The sequence below is a fragment of the Amphiprion ocellaris genome, chromosome 11 (assembly GCF_022539595.1).
Source record: "Amphiprion ocellaris isolate individual 3 ecotype Okinawa chromosome 11, ASM2253959v1, whole genome shotgun sequence".
NCBI lineage: Eukaryota > Metazoa > Chordata > Actinopteri > Pomacentridae > Amphiprion > Amphiprion ocellaris.
In genome coordinates this window covers 23,454,585-23,473,833 of record NC_072776.1, presented here as the reverse complement: position 1 = coordinate 23,473,833, position 19,249 = coordinate 23,454,585, and the positions used below count along the sequence as shown (strand labels likewise).

At 35.6% G+C, this 19,249-nt stretch overlaps 1 protein-coding gene across 12 annotated transcripts in view; it reads left to right on the top strand.

The window, feature by feature from the left end:
- The window catches only part of LOC111564115 (mitogen-activated protein kinase kinase kinase kinase 4-like), a 127,980-nt gene that overhangs the window by 47,289 nt on the left and 61,442 nt on the right, over positions 1 to 19,249 (top strand). For all 12 annotated transcript variants that reach the window (XM_055015025.1, XM_055015027.1, XM_035945327.2 and 9 more), the window contains exon 3: positions 11,754 to 11,810. In XM_055015025.1, coding sequence (XP_054871000.1) covers positions 11,754 to 11,810 — 57 coding nt within the window. The remainder of the gene's footprint in view (positions 1 to 11,753; positions 11,811 to 19,249) is intronic.

The window sequence follows — 19,249 nt, the reverse complement described above, 5'->3', positions numbered from 1 at the left end:
TTTAATGAGAACCTCGGGTCCCTTCCCCCTTGGAGCTGAAGCTGGAGGTCAGAGGTCCCAGCAGCTGATGGATCATGGAGGGTTTTACCTTCTGAACTTGGAGATCAAGTCCCACCCATCCCAGTAGAGAGGCTCATTAAAGCTGCTGTCTGAGGCCTTCATGATCCTGCTTGGAGACTGAACGAGTCACAGAGGAGGAAGCTTTAAAGGTCGCGACCAAGCGTTTCTAAATGTCTGTCGCAGGGCTTGTTTGTGCTCGATGATTGTCATTTTAATTACCTGCTTTTATTTTTTTTAATTGCTGCTAATGTAGTTGTGCAGTTTGTGAAACTGTCAGCAGGTAAACAGAAGATCTCAAATGTTGCGGCAGGTTAGATGTCGATCCTGAGATGATGTAAAACCAAGACTGAGCAGCTTTTGTGTACGTTTTAACAATGAATGTGGTGGAAAATGTCAAGAATTACTTTACAAAGCATACAATTATAGAGGAAGATCTGTGATCTTGGGTAAACAGAATTAATAGTTTTAGTGTTTTGGTGAAAGATGGTGGAAAAATTCAGATTTCACAGGAAAAACCTACATTTTCAAGCACAATATTTATTTCTTTGGCTTTTCTGGGGAGTAAAACTTTAACTCACGGTACTGACATGTCATCCACCAGTTAAACTAATGAGATACTTTTACATTCAGCCACACGGAGCAACATTAGCATTCATTTAAGGTCGTACGTCTTGCACCTGGTGAATGTAAATCCAATTTTCACTCTTCTTTTCAGCTGGTGTTTGTCACTGTCTGACAGCGAAATGCTCCAGTTGGTCACTAATAGGGCTTTTCCATTAGGACCTACTCGACTCGACTCGACTCGACTCGTCTGGGTTTGTGAGGTTTTCCATTAGGACTAGTACCTGGTACCAGGTACTCTTTTTGGTACCTACTCAGCTGGGGTTCCAAGCGAGCTGAAGCGAGCCGATAATGTGACGTCTGCAGAGTGCAGGCCACTGATTGGACAGGGAGTGACGACACATAGAGTGACTCCAGCACGAAAACCAAACCCGGCATTAAAAAAAATAAAATAAAATAAATAATTGAAACAGCGATGGTGTGCATTGCTCTTCTTGGAACTCTCTGTTCTTAATAATTTTAATATGACAGCCAGACCTGTACCGTGGGCGAATGAAGAGGTCGAGACTTTTCTGTCTTTGGTGGCGGACCAAAGAATACAGAGGGAGCTGGAAGGTGCGACTGGCTCCTAGAAAGTATATCAGGAGGTCTCCAAGCAGATGGCCTCCCACAGATACAGAAGGACAATGAAGAAGTGTAGGGCATGTACAACTTTACATGTCAGCAGTTTGGTGCTTTATACTGTTGTTTTAGAGCTTTTTTATTTATTTTTTTTTTACAATAAAACAGCTATTTGGTGCCTCTGGAAACAAGACTGATGAAAATACTGAGTAAAACAGTGAATGGGACCAAAAAGATTGATAATTCCAGAGTCCAGTGATAATTCTGAGTTGTTTTACAACATTATTCATTACACTACAACATTTGTTGCATTAATCAATTAATTAACTATTTTGAAAATTGTTTAATTGCTTTGAGGAAAAAAAAGGAACCAAAAAAAAAATCTAAATTCTCTGATTGCAGCTTCTTAAATGTGACTGTTTTCTGCCTTTTTTCGTCTTCTATGGCATTAAACTGAATATTTTTGGGTTGTAGGTGAAACAAGGCTTTAATAAAGACTGCTGAACACTTTGTAAGCCATTTTTTACGTTTTAAAATAAAAAAGTCCAAAGAACTAATCAATCAATCGAAATAATACAGTGCAAATAATCATTAGACGCAGCCTCATCTGTCATATAAAAATACTGATCAGTGCAGCAATTATTTGCTTCAAAACTGTTTTTAAAGTGTAACGGTATGAGGTATGACATTAAAACAATCAGCATTTTTACAAATTGTAATCTTCATTATATTTTTATAATTTAGTTAATTGTTTATGTATAATTGTACTATTTTCTGCCTTTTTTCCTCCTCTGTGGCGTTAAACTGAATATTTTGGGGTTAGGGATGAAACAAGGCTTCAACAAAGAATGCCGAACACTTTTTAAACATTTATTTTTTACATTTTAAAATAAAAAAAATCAAACAACTAATTGGTTAATTGAAAAAATAAGCATTGAAACAGTGGAAAAAAACTGTGAAAATAATCATAAATTGCAGCCTTATTTGCCGTTATTTCCTTCAAAACTTTATTAAAAGGGTAATAGTTTAACACTAACTTATCCTCGAACTTTAGGAGGTAAAGAAGAGATGATCCACAAATTTTGACTCAACCAGCAGATTTTCTTTTACTTTTTAGAAAATAAGTTTCATATACTGATACAAGTTAAAATCAACAGCCTTGATGTAAAATGTCTAAACCTCAGTTTATGTCTGCTACCGGTGATTAACAGACTTTATGTTTGTCTTAATGAAAACAAATGTCTGGTCAGTTGAGCAGGAAAAACCTCCAGTCAGCACCTGATCATATGAAGTGAGGTGAGTCATTGATGCCCTGAAAACCAAAGCGAAGGAAAAAAAATGCTCCAAAATCATTGAGTTCATCATCACTTCCACATGTGACCTTTAAACCTCATCAGGCTGCTGACTGGCTTTTTCCTCTGAGTCCTACAGCTGACTAACGTCTGCTGAACACGCTTCAAGTCACAGCTATGTGGTAGTTTTGCTAATATATTTCTCTCTGATCCAGTTCTGACAGGATAAAGACAGAAGCAGGAAACTTGTAAAATGAAAGAATAGCAAACACAACTCTACAGCTGTTTTCGTATCACAAACATATTCTATAACTGCATGTTCAAAGCTGCATTTGAACTTCATGGACATGTAAGATACGACTTTAATGGGTAGTAGTAAAAAAAAAAAAAAAAGCAATATTCAACATGTTTTTTCCACAACTTTGATGATTAAATATTAGATCTCTGATGGCTATTTGTGTTTAGACATTTTTCAACAATTTCAGACATCGGAAATGCTTTGTTAAAACCTTCTGAAACAGTTTCTAGGCTTCTAGGTTTCTAGGTTTTCTGCTCCTGTCACATTTTTACTTGCTGTGGGCACGTTTTTCAATGCCATATAAAGTCGTGCACCTCTATGGAAACAGTACAACCATGATTAGAAGACTAAGCTCACAAACCTCTTCTGTGCAGTGTGTGGCAAAATTAAAAGCCATAAATCATGAAAAAACATCTGAATTTCTTTCAGAATTTATTTTACAAACATTGTAAATACCTAGAATCTAAATGTAAAAAAATGATGAAAAATATGATTCTAAGCACAATGCATATTTTACTGCATACATTTTAATTTATTAATTTAGTTTCCATAGTTGTTTCCTGTCTGCTCTGTGTAAGCACTGCCTGCAGTTCAACCTAGTTCAGTCAAAAAGTTATAGAATTTTTGTCAGATGACTCTGGGTCACAGCTGAGTCACAAATAGTTTAACAGTTGCACATGAGAGCTCAGAACTTTTATTTAAAAAAATTTTTTTTTTTTACAAAATCTTATACAAAATAAACAATTTTTTAGCAAATTTTCAGATCCTTTGAGACATGTCGATTTTCATGAAATTTCACGATTTTAAGCTAAACTTGGTGAAGTTTCCCCGAACAAACAAAACATCACAGAGTAGTAGTTTAAGGACCGTTGGGATGTCAAAAATTCAACAGTTCTTTCAGTTTTTGCAATTTCTGGCTCTGATAAATGGTGTGATTTTTGCCAAGTTGCAAAAAAACAACTTGCATTTTAAACCCACTTGGGTTTCAGACAGTTGATACAAATTTCCTTCAAATTCATGCAGACCTTATTTAGTTTATTTATTAATTCTGTGCAAAAAAATTTGTTTTTTAATTTTGTTGCAGTATTACAGAAATGTGTGTAAGTGCTGGTTGTTAGTAAAGATGCTACACAATGTAATGATGCTAATGTGCAGCTTTATAGTTTATATAGTTGAGAACAGTGAAATAATTTATCTATTACCAATGCAGGTGCTTAGTCTCAAGATGCAGAAGACATAGAAAGAAAGATATAGAAACTAGTGTTTCTGGTGGGACACATTAGACACACATAGTATTGTTGTGGGGAATTATTGATTCTAAATTTCAAGATAAAAGACGGTGCATTTATGACCAAAAAGTCCCCAAACCAGCATCGCATTGTTGTTTCAAATACAAACTGTCCTCAAGGCTGCCTGAAGAAAAAAAACACGTGGATAAAATATGAGCCTCAGATTGTGAAAGCAACACAGATCTCCTCCAACTTCCTGAGGCCTGCAGGCTTTTCCATGAAAGAGGAAACTCTGGTCCAAACATCCCACACAGAGTCATGGGAGAGTTGAATGACAGAAGGATTATATCACGTTTGAATGGAGCTCAGAGTCAGCTGGGACTGTTAATAAAGAACCTCAATGAAGGCATTATAGACACTTGCAGTCTGAAAGGTAAAGCAGCGGTCATACAGGGTTTTAAATATTTTTTAGTTGTTTTTTAATTCCAGGAAGTCAAGTTCCTGTTGCTGCATCTATTTACTACTTAATTCTCTTTTGAATAATGTCTCATTAAGGGTCTAGTTTCTGGACTATGGGCTTATTTGTGTGAAGATTTGAACATCAAAACCAGAAAAAATGTGAGAAAACAGACTTAAACATTCTTATTTAGATACTAAATGTTCCATTAAATGTACACTATTCACTATTATTCACTAATTTCTCAGTTATTTTCTCAGTAAATCATTGAATTGCTTTTGAACAATTTCCTGTTATTTTACAGATTTTTACCTCTTTTACTAAATAACAGATAATACACCAGTAGAATGAATTTGTATCTTAACTGCAAAAAACAAAAACAGGCCAAAACTGTAAATAAAAATAAAAAATCTGTATTTTTACATTTTTTACTGTATTTTTTTTATATTGTGTGACCGTGAAATTAAGTTTTATTTTACTTAAATCAGCTAAAAACTATTTTTTTTTACAGACAACTAAAACTGATTCATAATTCTATCAAAATGTAGGTTATTAATGTAATAGTTGATAACTAATTGAGGATACCTGATATATGTATTAAAATCGAATGTAGTCATCACTGCAGTTAGAACAGGCAAATTAGGGGTCAGAATGCAGAATTAATTGCTTAAAACACTGAAAATTAGATTTTTAACTGACTATAAATTAGGGCTGGACCCGAATATCTGAAAATTCGGTCGTGACGGTAGTATCTGAATATTTATTTTGAGATCCGAATATTCGGATTCCTCCGATTGGACGATGTCACGCGAATGGTATTTGTCTTGTCAGTTCGCCCGATGTCTCCCCCTGTTGGACGTTATGATATGAACTGATCCTAATATTCACCGCGCCCTCGCCTCTTTGTACAGTTATTCTGTGCAGCAAGTCATTTATATCAGCGCTAAAAAGGCACCTGATGTCCAATTTAGCTTCAAGCAAGCTGTTCAAGGCAGTAAATTTAGAGTTTTTTCACTTGTGAATCTCTAAAACGAAACAAAAAATGCCTTCAAAAGCTCACATTCCCCTAAAAAATGTCATCAGCTCAACTAAATAGTAATTTTTTCCATTGTTTTACTTAAATCATCATAAATACAGCTAGAAACTGACACATTTGGACATTTTTGTGCTGCAGAAATCACCATGTGTTCTGCTTTCTTTTCTTCCCAGCAATTATCGTCAACAGTGAAACTAAAACCTCAGATTATGAAAAATGACCCAACGTTTATTATTAGAGTCCGTCCTGTTGTTCTGACGGACAGATGGACTGTTGGTCTGTCTTTTATTGGTCCAGGTGTGTCGAATGTCTGAGTCTCGTTTGTGAACAAAGGAAGCAGCGCAGCAGATGATGTCATCCTCTAACCGCTGAGTTACCGTCTGAGAGTCGGCAGTTGTTGTCGGTTGAATCAGTGATTATTACCGTCTGTGTGCTGAGGTCACCTTCTCTCACAAAGACACTGTTAATAATTCAGGCTGAATCTTCGTTATTTCTTTTAAAATGCAGCTTCAGCACAATATTTTGTCTTGTTTTTACACATTTTCTGTTTCTTGTGGACTTTCTTTTCAGAGATTCTTATGAAACTTAACAGACTTCTGTAGGTTCATTAATTAAAATCTATCATGAAGTCACCAAAGTCCAGCAGCTGCTTCTGTTGGCTGAAGGAGTTTTAGATTAAAACGACAAAATATGTGTGGCTAATCAGACTCAACCAGATTTATAAATCAAAACACAGTGAAGTCAAAGAGCAAAACTTGTCGGTTTAACATGCAAACAAATGTCAAGCTCACATCAGATGTGGGTTTTTGTCAAACAAATATGAGATTTTTATGTAGTTTTGGCAGGTTTGAGACTTTAATAGCTACTTTCAAAAGAACTAAAGCACATATGTTAATTCAGAATGTGTTTTCCAACAGAGTCCAGCCTTTTGAGATTGGATGGATGGATGGATGGATGATAGATAGATGTAAGAGCAGCAGCATAATAAGAAAAAATACAAATATACATTCTAAAAATAAAATTAAATACACATTATGAAAAAAGCACATTCCGTATAAAAGTAAAAAATAAAATAGATACCCTGAAAAGTAAATTGCACATGTTTTGTGGTGTACAGATGCTTTATTACGCATGTTGGTTTGAGACCAGCAGTGATTTTGTTGTTTTAATGGGCCCTTATTGAATTACATATAATAACTAGTAAAAATATTACTTTTATATACTTGTTAATTGTAGAAAAAAAAGAAAATCTACATAAAAAACAAAAACAGGCCAAAACTGATAATAGCGTCCACATGATGACATGATGTTATTTTCAGAATTTTTGATGTGATTACAGATAATAAATTAGGGGAATTACATAATCTTAAACTGTAAAAAATGAAAACCGGTTAAAACTGTAAATAATCTCCACATTAAAAAAAATCTGTATTTTTACTTTTATTTTACTGTATTTTTTTCACATTGTGTGACCGTGAAGTTTAAAATCTTACTGTACTTAAATCAGTTAAAATTCTATAATTATTTTTCAGATATTTTACATTATTTTCATATTTTTATTTTTTTGTTTTACAGTTTTTGAAAGTTACAGAATTTCAGTGTTTACTGTACATGTATTACGAGAATACACACATTTTCTCTGGCAGATTTTTGTTGCAAATATTTTGCGGTATACAGATGTTTTATTACACGGTTTGAGATCAGAAGTGATTTTGTTGTAATGGCTCTTAATTGAATTACATGTAGTAACTTATAAAAATATTACTTTTATTTACTAGTTGACTGTAGAAAAAAAGAAAAGAAAATCTAAATAATAAACAAAACAATGTCCAGGATATCTGTATTTATGCAAATAAGTAGCTTGTTTTATTTAATACCGTAAAACTAGTTTAAATAATTTTACAGAGCCTCGTCTGCTTCTCCATGAAGCTGCTCTGTTAACAGTCGTCTGTTTATCTTTTCCTTCAGTTCGTCCTCAACTGTCACTCTCTGTGTTTTATGGCTGATATGGTTTAAACCTGGACTCTGTTTTCTATCTGCTCCTCTTCAGAACGACTTGTCCTAGAAACAGAATTTTCACTTTTCCACCATTAAAGTCTTTAATTGTTTAAAAATTCTGAATTTTTTGTTTGCAATTTGGTTTTGAAACAATATTCTTAAGAACAAGAATCTCAATCTTGTTCTGACTAAATAACTTTTACATCATCCAGCACACATGCTGTTTTTTCATCCCCTTTCCTGCATTATTTGCTCTTCATCGTTATCTTTCAGTTCCTAACCTGCTCGTCTGCAGTTCCCACAGCACAGATTTGTTCTTTTTTTTTTTTTTTTTTTTTTTTTAGTTTGTTCTCCATCAGCCTCAACCTTTATGCCACCTCCACACACACATATACATGCTTGTCCCCTTCAGCTAAAACCAAAATGGGTTAATCTCTCATCACTCAGACTGCGGACTGCGCCAACTTCATTCAGAGACGGGGGCCGCCGGCTCAGGTGTCACCGTCCCTTCTTCGCACAAAGGAAACCCGATCTGGCGGCCGTTCAGACACACATGGACAGAAACTGGCTGCAGACATGATGCAGGCTTAAAGGGCTGCTCTGACTTTTTACACTTTCTCTGTCTTCGGTTTTCCATCTGTGAAAACATTTGATCGCTGTTCAGCATTAACCCTCGGAGGTAACTCTACCACGGAGGGATTTCAGGATACTGTTGTACTTTCCACATCTGCAAGAAGAAGCCCAATGGGCTCGCTTTTGTGCAACCAGCTGCATATCTGTTAGATTATATAGACACTGATCTACTTTTTGTCCCCCAAGCGGAATAGAAAGAACCATAGTTAAATCAGAACACATCTGTGGTGTCTGCAGCTGTTTTGCATATCTGAAAGGTAGTATAACCAGCAGCATCTGAGCCGAATGACCAGAAAAACTATGTTAAGAGGTCAAAAGAAACCTCAAATAAAAGTGGAGATTGTCACATTATATGGGTAGATGATTATATCTTTAGTTATTGTTTTTCACTGGAAATTAGGGGTTTTTTTCTGACTCAAAATGGGCTTTTTCTGGTCTATGTCAATGTCACTAAGCAGGATCAATCTGTGCATAGTTGTGCACATTATTCCACAGAATAGACCATTTCCTCACCAAAAATCTTCATTACGTTGGAGTAAATGAACCCCAAATTAACAAAACTGATTCAAAAATTGTAACTTCTTCAGGTGATTTTCCTTTGTTGCTGCTTTAAACCTTCTCCAAAGGGGTGCCAAAAGTTCTCTATTCAAGAAAAAACCTAAAATTAGCAAATTATTATTATTTTTTGAATCAAACACCCAGTTTATACATTGTTTTGAGTCTGTTTAAAGTGAGTCAGAGTTAATCATCACTAACAGTCCAGTCTAAACTGCAGGAGACTGTGAAGGCCGTGATGTGCTTTTTACCTTCTCCTTAGGTGCAGCACTTCAACTGAATGAGCAGAAAAAACATGTTAAGAGTTCAAATAGAAGTCCAAATAAAAATGAAAGTTGTCACTGGACAATTACATGTTTACTTATTGTTTTTCAATGGAAACTAGGGTTTTTCTGTGGCTTAGAATGGGAGTTTTTGGTGCATGTGCATGACAATAAACATGATTAGTTCATGCACAATTAAGAGAAGGCGCTAAAAATTCCTCTATGTCGGAAAAACCCTGTAGAATTTGCAAATTCTTCTTATTTTAACCTTAAAGTTGCCAGTCTCAAGATTGTTTTCAGTCTGTTTACACTGACTCAGAATCAATCAGACCTAATAGTCCGGTTTAACCTGCAGGAGGTCGTCAAGGCGCCTGTGATGTATTTTACTGTCACAGAAGTTCAAATAAAGTGGAAGTCATTGTATATTAGGGGAACTTGACAATCACTTGATCAGTTATTCTTTTTAAAATGGAAATCAAGGCTTTTTCTATGGCTCAAAATGTGTTTTTGAGGTGACTGCATGACAGTAAACATAATTAATCTGTGTACATTTCTTTGTGTTCATTGTTCAACACAAATCTGCATTTTTATATTATTTCTGATCATTTCCTGATATGACCAGAAATGCCTAGTATGCTTGAGTAAATGAACCCTAAATTAACAAAATTGGCTAAAAAATGACATTTTATTCATATCATTGTGGGCGTTGGAGAAGATGCCAAAAATTTCCTGTAGAAATGACAAATTATTGTGGTTTTTAACTTTAAAATTGCCACGTTAGAGATCGTTTCTGGTCTGTATACGGAGTTAATCAGCACTAATAGTGTTTCATCAGCACAGTTTTACCTGCAGGAGGTCGTGATGCTACTCTTTAGTAGCTTTAGTTAAGCTTAAGCTTTGCTCTGTCACAGAGGAAATAAATTTATGATGAGCAGGAAAGAAATCACCTGTCACACATTATAAGTTAAAAAAGACTTTACCCCCGTTCATGCAAAATATGTAAACCTTTATGAAACCTTGAGAAAAGTTGTCATTTTAGTCTGGTTGTGGTAAAAACTTTAACCAAAGCTGTACTGTGCCTTAGTGGTTTATTTACTCTATTTTGTCAGACTGGTATTTAGAGAAACACAGAAACCCTTTAACAACTATGTACTGGTTCTGTTACTGGATGTTCTGTTAGAATAAAGCTTCTACTGTAGAGGATAATTATGTCCTGCATGCTGTTCTCTCTCTACCTGAACATTACGTCTGTGTGTTTTAAACTTTAAATTGATTTCGGAGGGTTTTTTTCTTGCTGTTTTCTGAACTTGCAGCTTCAACTCTTCACTATGAGCCCAACTGACTGTAACATATTCATACAGCTCAGAGGAAGCTTGTGTGACATTTCAGGTTTGTCGGTAAAAGTGCTTATTTGCTAAAGTGAGGCCTCAGTAACACGTGTTTCTCGGTGCATGCTGGGATTATTCTGTTGTCAGGTGATCCTGGTTCTACTGTTTAAGTTCTGAAACATCACATTATCTTAAAGAGGCGAGGAGCTAATGCTAGTCTGCATGTAATACTAGACTTCTGGACTATATTTAGGTCAGTGTTCTAGTCTGTAGGTGTTGTAATGTTATGGCTGGTTGGAAATACTTGAATTAAGTAATGTAGCTACTGTTGACTGAATGGTAGTTAAATGCTGCCGCTATTTTTAAGGAAAATTTATCTTGTTTGGCATCTTTACTGAATTTTATTGAAGTTTTCTTAATTGGAGTTTCCACAAAAAACATGCAAACAAAATGACTACATTTACAAATTTAAATGTAGTTTTTTGCATTTAGGGCCTCCTTAAGTTTGCATTTAGGACAATTTGGGTCAATGCAAACTACGTATTAAATATGCATTTCAAAATTGAGGTTATGCTGCCTGAACTCTGGCTTGAAGTTCTTTCATTCATCACCAATTTCTTTGTATTTAAGGACTCTATTTTGTTTTTGGATCTTTTGGGGTTAATTCTGCAAAATATGGATCTGAAGAATGAGATTATGCTCCCTGAACATATACGGTTAAGTTTTATATCTGCTATTTGTTCATATTAACCTTCTTTTTGAAAATAACTAATTCACACGAACACACAATACCCCCACTGTTTATATTATTCAGCCTTTTATGCATACTTTTTTTGTGAAATTCTACAAAAAAGACTAGCAGACTAGCTATGCATATGTATTATTGCTTCTTGTTTACATACTATGTGACACTATTTCTGTCATTTAATTTTGGAGAAGATGCCTGAAAACTGTTGGGTTTTAACTTCTTGCTTCCGTCCACATCGTGTTCAGTGTGTTCAGGAATGCTGAGGCTTTGGATGCGATTCTCTTCGTTATTGTCGAGGCAAATGACTTGTTCTGAAAGTGGTTTTTGTTTTTTTTAACCAACTGAATCATCCTAAATGTTTACTCAGCTCATGAAACTATCAGCTGGGAAGCTGTTTGACTCATAGCATCTATCTGCACATCCATGTCATCGCACTTGTTGGAAATTGGTCACTTTCAGGCTTCTGTCATCAAAACACAAAACAAATATATTGTCATCATCATCATCATCATCATCATCATCATCATCATCATCATCATCATCATCATCATCATCATCATCATCATCATCATCATCATCATCATCATCATTATTATTATTACTGTGTTCTCTTTAGCTGTCCTATAATTTAAATATTCACATTTTCCTCATCTCTCTTCTGTTTTCTTTTCCAGGGCCGACATGTTAAGACGGGACAACTGGCGGCCATCAAGGTCATGGATGTCACCGAGGTGAGTAACACCAAATCAGTGTTTATTTTGAGTCTTTTGCTTTATTAATCAGGTTTCCATTCAAATCAAGTGCAAAATTTAACCAAAGTTTGCAGAAAAAACTAAAAGAAAGCCATTTTATGTATGTTTCAGCTCAGGATTGGTGGCACGAATAGATGTTTTTTACTACAGACATTTTGATATATCCGAGGTGTATTAATGATCATTTTGGGGCATGTTGATTCACTTTCATAGCTTATTTGGACATCTAATGGAATGGCGCTGGATTTAATGTTACCTGTACTTTTTCTGCTGTGAGAAGTCCAAATGTCATATTTTCTACTTGAGCGCCATTAAACTCTTGCAGAAGACGAGGAAAAGTGCAACGAGGAGATGCAGAAAACATGATAGAAATGAGTAATTTATGTTTGCTTCAGTGAGAATTAACACATTCCATACACGTACTTCATTTGAGAAAGATGGTTTTAGTTGTGCTTTGTTGCATTTTGCTTTTATTGAAACGCCAACTTTCCCGCAAAAACATTTCAAATACATTTTTTTTCTTTAAATGTATGGTATTTCCACTTCAGTTAGTTCATATATGAAATAGAAACATAGAATTATTGTCAAAAGTCACATTTTTAACTACATGCTGGCTAAACTGCTGCTGCTGACAACTATTTTCTGTCATAAAAGGAAGTGAATGAAGCAAACTTGGTCTCCTATTGACTTCACATATTGGTTTTCCGTATATTGCAGTGAGATTAGCACAGAGCTGCACTGATCTCCAACAGCAGACAAAAAAACGCCTTTTGCAGATTTAGAAGTAAAAAATGTTGTGTTAAAAATAGTCAATCAATCCCCAAAACTAAACCTTGCCGTACATATTTACTGATGAGTTTTTAGTGGTTCAACTTGTGAGATTTGGTGTTTAAAAGGAGCCTTGTGAGGTTTTCAGTGAGGCACATTTGAGGACAGCTCAAGGTGATTAGGACCCAACACTCAACTGGAGAATTACTGCAAACTGAAGCATCTGTGCACCTTTAAACTACAAAACAGTGAATATCTCCTTGATTTAGATGTACAAACCCTTATTCTTGTACTTTGCACATTTAGAATTGATGCCACATTTAGTTTTGTTGCATTTGACATCATAAATTGGTGGTAATTCTTTACTGAAGCTTTCAATTTAACACCAAAAACAGTTTCCTCGACTCCCCTCCTACTCTCCATCCTGCACCAAAATGTCAATATTTCCTCTCCAGAAATAGCCAGGCTTATTATCACAAGGCTTCCAATACTTTTAAATAGCTTCTTTGCCTCATTTGGAGTTTGTGTTTGAAGCTCAGCAGATTTTCTCTCCCCTGAATCGGGACAGTTTAGCCAGTAAGTCTGTCGATAGTCTTAAGAGTTTCTTACCGTGTATACACCCAGAAATGTCCTGCTAATCGACTTAAACTCACTTTTCATGTTAACAATCAACAACTAAATGAGAGAATAAGAAAAAACCTTCATAAACACATATTTGAGGTCACTCTACCGTTTCCTGCAGATGTCTTAAAAAGTAATGAGAGTATCAGCGGCCCTTTAATCTGGGTTAACAGCTACACTGAAGAGGATTGGCCTGTCTGTCTTTTAGGGTTTTATCTCCAAAACCTCTAATACCTCAAATAAAGTCCTTGCTTTTTTTTAGGACGGGGGATGTGAAATAATCAAATAGGTCATCTGAGATATTAGCAGCTAATTAATTCCAAGTAGATGTTGCTGTAATGTGTCTCTGGATCATAATTTAATTCTGGGATACAAAAAGGGATTTTTCCTGTCCACATTGTTGTATTCGAAGATTTTTGGAGACCGAAAGAGGTGAAAAAAATCAATATTTTGTAGATACCAATACAAAAATATTAGAAAAAATTGTCCTTACATATCGTTTAAATAATTATTCAACTTTCTGGACCATTGCCCGAGTCTTCAAAATCTATACGTAAGGGTTTCTGAAGCATAGTTCTTCTCAGAATTTACTGAAAAAACCTTTTATATACGTATTTTTGGTACCATATTACAGTATTTTGCGGAGCTGTTGGTTGACTCTTGAAGCTTAACCCACCTCAAAGATCCTCATGTAGTTCTACTGTTATTAGAGACTAATGGACCATGTTATTGGAGCTGATTCCACATATTGGCTGCATATGTTGAGCAGTACTTTGTATTTTCTCTCTGGCAGCATTTTCTTTTTCGATTGTTGCATATTTGCCTCCTCTGCAGTCTTTTCCCCGTTCTTCACTTCCTTCAATGGTGGCTGCAGTCTGACACACCAATAAAGGAAAGAATGACCACAGCAGTTTGAGCTTGTCAGGGAAATCAATCCAACGTTAACATTTTGTATCTCAAGTAGAAGAATAAGCAGGAGAAAGAACAGCTGGCATAGAGATTTTGACATCCAGGCATGTGAGTGGAAAGCAGTTTGTATTTGGACTCCCCAACACTGATATCTTGTGTTTGCTAGACTAATAATTATTCAGATTATTCAAGTCTTATCATTCACAGTGGACTTGTTGGTGGTATAGATATTACAGTACAATAAAGCTTTATTAAACCCACAGTGCAAACATGTAGAAACCATAAGTAGAAAAATAAAACCAAAGATTTGCATATGTACTAGTTCAGGTTGTCCAAATTCCTCTGGATGTACAAAGAACAATATCACATATATTAGTAATAATGTAGATTCTTTCATGAATAGAAATACTAACAGAAAAGTATTACCATTGCACAGATTTGTATATAAGTAGAAAAATACTGATGTTACACAAATTCTTGTACAGTGTATATATGACAAACTGTGCCTCTAAAAACAAAGAATACCTGATTTCTATTTGGCTGTAGTCAGCATGTGCAGTTATACTCGGCTCCCAGTGTTCCTGCCACATCCTGAATGCTACCTCATGCACCATAAGTGTCAAAACAGCCTTCCTCCAACTTTAATTTCATTATGTGTAAGAGGAATATGTTGCACGTAGTCAAATCTGGAGGATACAGTCAAGATTCTGTTGGTGCGGCCAAAATTTAGTTGGTTTTCAAAGCACTGTGAGTGGACGTCCATTAGCATGACGGCACAGGAAACAGTTCAGGTTGTTTGTATTGAATGTTGTCCCTCAAAAGCCTCGGGATGTTACAGGAGAACTTACTTTGATGGTCTGACACTAAGGTGCAAATTCATAATGCAGAACCCTGTGAATGTCTAACAAAACGAGCAGGTTGTTGGTTTTGCTGCTGATCAGAGACAACTTTTTCACTCTTGGAAACTTTTGGCTTGTCCAACGAAAACTGCTGTTTGGTCTCTGGATGGTAGCCACAGACCTACCTCTCATCACCACTGATGATCCTTGACTTTATGATGGGGTCACCTTGACAGAATTTCATGGTCTTATTCGAGCTGCATGGTGAAATGACAAATATGGACAGAACAGGACTTCCAGAGAGCGTTTTAAATATGGCAGGAGCACTGGGAGCAGTTTATGTCTGCACAACAAGCAGTGTTTAAATTAGAAACATTTTTTGCTTTGTCCCAGAACTACTTCTTCTGTGTAGATTAGTTGCTTATCAGTAACGTAATTTCCCAAACAATCACATGATTCTGTTCTTTGTTTTACAATCTCTTACTGTGAGGGACTAAGAGGAAGAAAGAAGTGGCAGCTGGGAAATTACCCATCAGTCTCTGTGTGGGCAGATAGTAGACTCTGTGTAAATACTGGGTATTGATTAGACATGTTGTTCACCTTCCTGTCTGTAAAACATGACAATGCTGAGAGAATTTGGTTAGTGTTGACTACACAGGACATTTTAGAGAGCTCTCTTGAAATTCATGCATTCATTTGGAAAAAAAAAAGTTAAACCTGAAATGTCAAGTTTGAATTCACAGTGTTTAGTGAACTAGTTTGCTTCATGGTCCAACAGAAGATACTATTCACAACTGCTTGTCTTGCTGTACGTACTATTGACCAGCAATTAATCAGTGGACTAAAAGATAAAAATGCCACAAGCTAAGTTGCACTTATTGGATAATCTTGACACAGCATCTAAAAAGCAGTATATAGAAGTAGTTTGTGTTATACTGCATAGATGATACAACTACCAATTAAAATAAGGCTCTTTACAGGTTTTATATAAAGCAGGTGACTAACTTTACAGCTCCAAGAACTCAACCTGCACTTTTAAAGAACAGTTCAGTAAAAAAATATATATAAAAAAGAAGAAGGTAAAAATCTGGCAGCAAAGGTGCAAAAAAATATGTAAAAATGGTGGAATAATGTAATGTTAAGTAAGTTTAAAAATAGCGTACATTTTCAGCAAATATTTGTACATTTTAGCAGATTTAAATACTGTAATTTTATGGTCACGCGTTGTACATTTGCAACAAGACATATAATATGATTTTGACATGGATATCATGAATTTAGAGTTTTTAACTGTTTTTCAGCATGTATCTTTAGATATTTTTGTGATTTTATGATAGTTTCTGTATAGTCATGTAAAATCTGTAAAATTAGTTTAAAAAAATATTTAATGTGTCTTAGTCTTTAAAAAACAAGTTTTTTCTTTCAAATGAAAGCTAAGAAACCAATATAATAGTGCTCTTATAATCCAATGCTGTAAAAGAACAAACGACCATTTAAAAAAAATACTGATTTTCAATGAAGACATTATTTACAGCTTTTGTCTTTTTCTTTTTTTTTTACATGTAAATTTATACTTTTTAAAATTATAATTTAACAAAACAGGGAAACTCTGTAAAGTAACAGTTTAATAAATTGTTTATTTTTTAATCCTTGATAAACACATTTTTCTTTGAAATAACAGCAAATAACTGTAAAATAACAATGTTACTGCTCATTTAAATAAAGTAAAATGTGTAGTTTTATGATCAAACTTTGTAAAAAAACTAATTGCCATTTTTGACAATACAGTCATTTCATGTCGACATTATTTACAGTTTTTGCGTGTAGGCTATATTTAAGATGTACATTAATACATTTTGCTGTGATTTTACTAGATATTATCTGTAATGTTACCTGTGAATAGTGAATTGTTATAAAAATTTCAGTTAGAATCTGTTTAAAATTTTTGCAGTGTGCCACAGTTTAAGTTTTAAGTACTGCTGAAACATCTAGTTGACAGTCAAATATTGAAAACGTACATCATAAGTTGTGGATGGTACCTCTGACTGTGGCCTGCAGGAACAAATCTACATTTCCTACTGTGGAGATCAAAGAAGAGAGACGAAGGAGGCGCAGCAGCATTTGATGGGAAAATGTTTATGTTTTCATACGAGCTAAATCACTGAAGAGAAATACACGTGTTGGGAACTTGAGCTGTGGCGGTTACTTCTTTTTTTTTTCTTCAGTTCCACCAAAATGTTTAGAGTCTTCCCGTTTCCACACGGTTCAGCCGTTTTCTAAAATAAACAGTTTGTCTGGACGCCGGCCAAGAATGACAGTCAAGCAGAGGAAGTTTGTTTGCATTGGAAAAGATTGGAGTTTTTGGACGCACACACGCACACACACACACACACACACACACACACACACACACACACACACACACACACACACACACACACACACACACACACACATTTATATTCCATGTAACATTTACTTGTGTGTGTGAACCCTGTGAAGGAAAAATCACAGGAGCTTTCATACACTCACGTGTCACAAATGCAAAACAACAGTTATAAATCCGTGTGTGTGTGTGTGTGTGTGTGTGTGTGTGTGTGTGTGTGTGTGTGTGTGTGTGTGTGTGTGTGTGTGCGTGTGTGTCCACTCTCAGCATATGTGCTCTGACCCACATACCATTTCCTGTTCTATATACAGAGTGGGAGGGAGCGACGGACACTTAGCAGCAGACAGGAGATAAAACTCAGTGCAGGACTTTAAAGAAACCTTAATTCTTATCACTCCATACTGATAGAAGGACATCATGATATAAATAAATAAAGAATTTCTACTGAGATTAAGTATTCTGCTTAAAATTACAAAGTAGGAGATTCAGAATGTGCGTAAAAATATGCTGCTAATAGACAAATTGCGCAAAGATAAATGAAAAAATCCTTACAAATATTAGAATGTGAAGGGATCAGGGGGGCTGAATTGCCTTCATCACTCCATTACTTTCATCAGCTCCATGTTCTGTGCAATAGAAAAGCAAGAGCATGTGTGACATCTTAATGGTTCAGTGTGTAGGATTTAGGAGGATCTATTGGCAGAAATGGGATTTAGTATTCATAATTATTAGTGTATAAGTTCCATCAAACCAAACTCTTTTAAACTGAAGCTGCAGACTGACATTATATTGCACAATGTTCAGTGTCTTTAAATACTTCCATGGTAACTATTCATTTTCACTCAGTAAGTTTTAACACTTGGCAAGTCCGGATTGGACCCTCTGGTGGGCCGGTTCTGGCCCGCAGGCCCTGATTGACACCCCTGACACAGAATGAGGGTTTAATGTTGACAGAGGGAGTCGGTCCTCTTTCGCTCAGGTCACCATGTTGCACTGCCATCTTTCTACGGTAGCTTTCAATGGACAAACCAAACTCTGACTCTAGAGAGAGTCTTTTGTATGTTTTGGGTTACCAGCAGCCACCATAGGTTCCCCTTCACATAATCTATAACCTCACCATTAGATGTCATTAAATTCTACACACTACGCAGTTAAAGTGAGTGTATATAGCATCGTAGAAACCACACATGCATCCAACAGAACATGGAACATGTCCCACCACTTCCCTTCAGGTCTCCCTCCAAAGTCACCTTTTAAAAACTCTTTTAGTGCCCTTTAAGTAGTAACGTATGAGAGTGTTTGAAGGGTTAGGAGTACAATCAAACTACTTCATAGCTACTGTAGACTAACATGAGATGAATACCATCAAACAACATTCGCTACCAACTAGGCTACAGTTCAGATCGGTGACTAACATATACACAGACACTAGGGATGTCTTGACCGAGTTTTTATTTACACTCGATGCAATCTTAGTCATACCTGCAATACCTGATACCGTTTTCCTAAATAATACACATTTCAAATATTGTTCCATGTTGGTAAACAGAGAGTAATGTGGGGGCTTAGCAAGTAAAATGGCATCATAACAAAATCATCTGTTATGTTTGATGTCTTCCGACCAGTGCAATGTGCTAATTCAAGCTGGAATTTATCCGGATAATGCTCCCATGTTCCTTTGCACCAAAGGTTATGTTTTTCTACCTTAAACAGCTCACAGTGTGCTCAGTTTCTACTATATAATAATTGAGCATTAATTGATGATGCTGCTTCTGCTAAGAAAGTTATTCAAATATACGACTACAGCTTGAACCTATGCCGATACTGTTCACTTAAATATTGCTTTAGCAGACCCTAATGAAACTGAAAAAGGATGGCAAACACAAAGAGGGAAG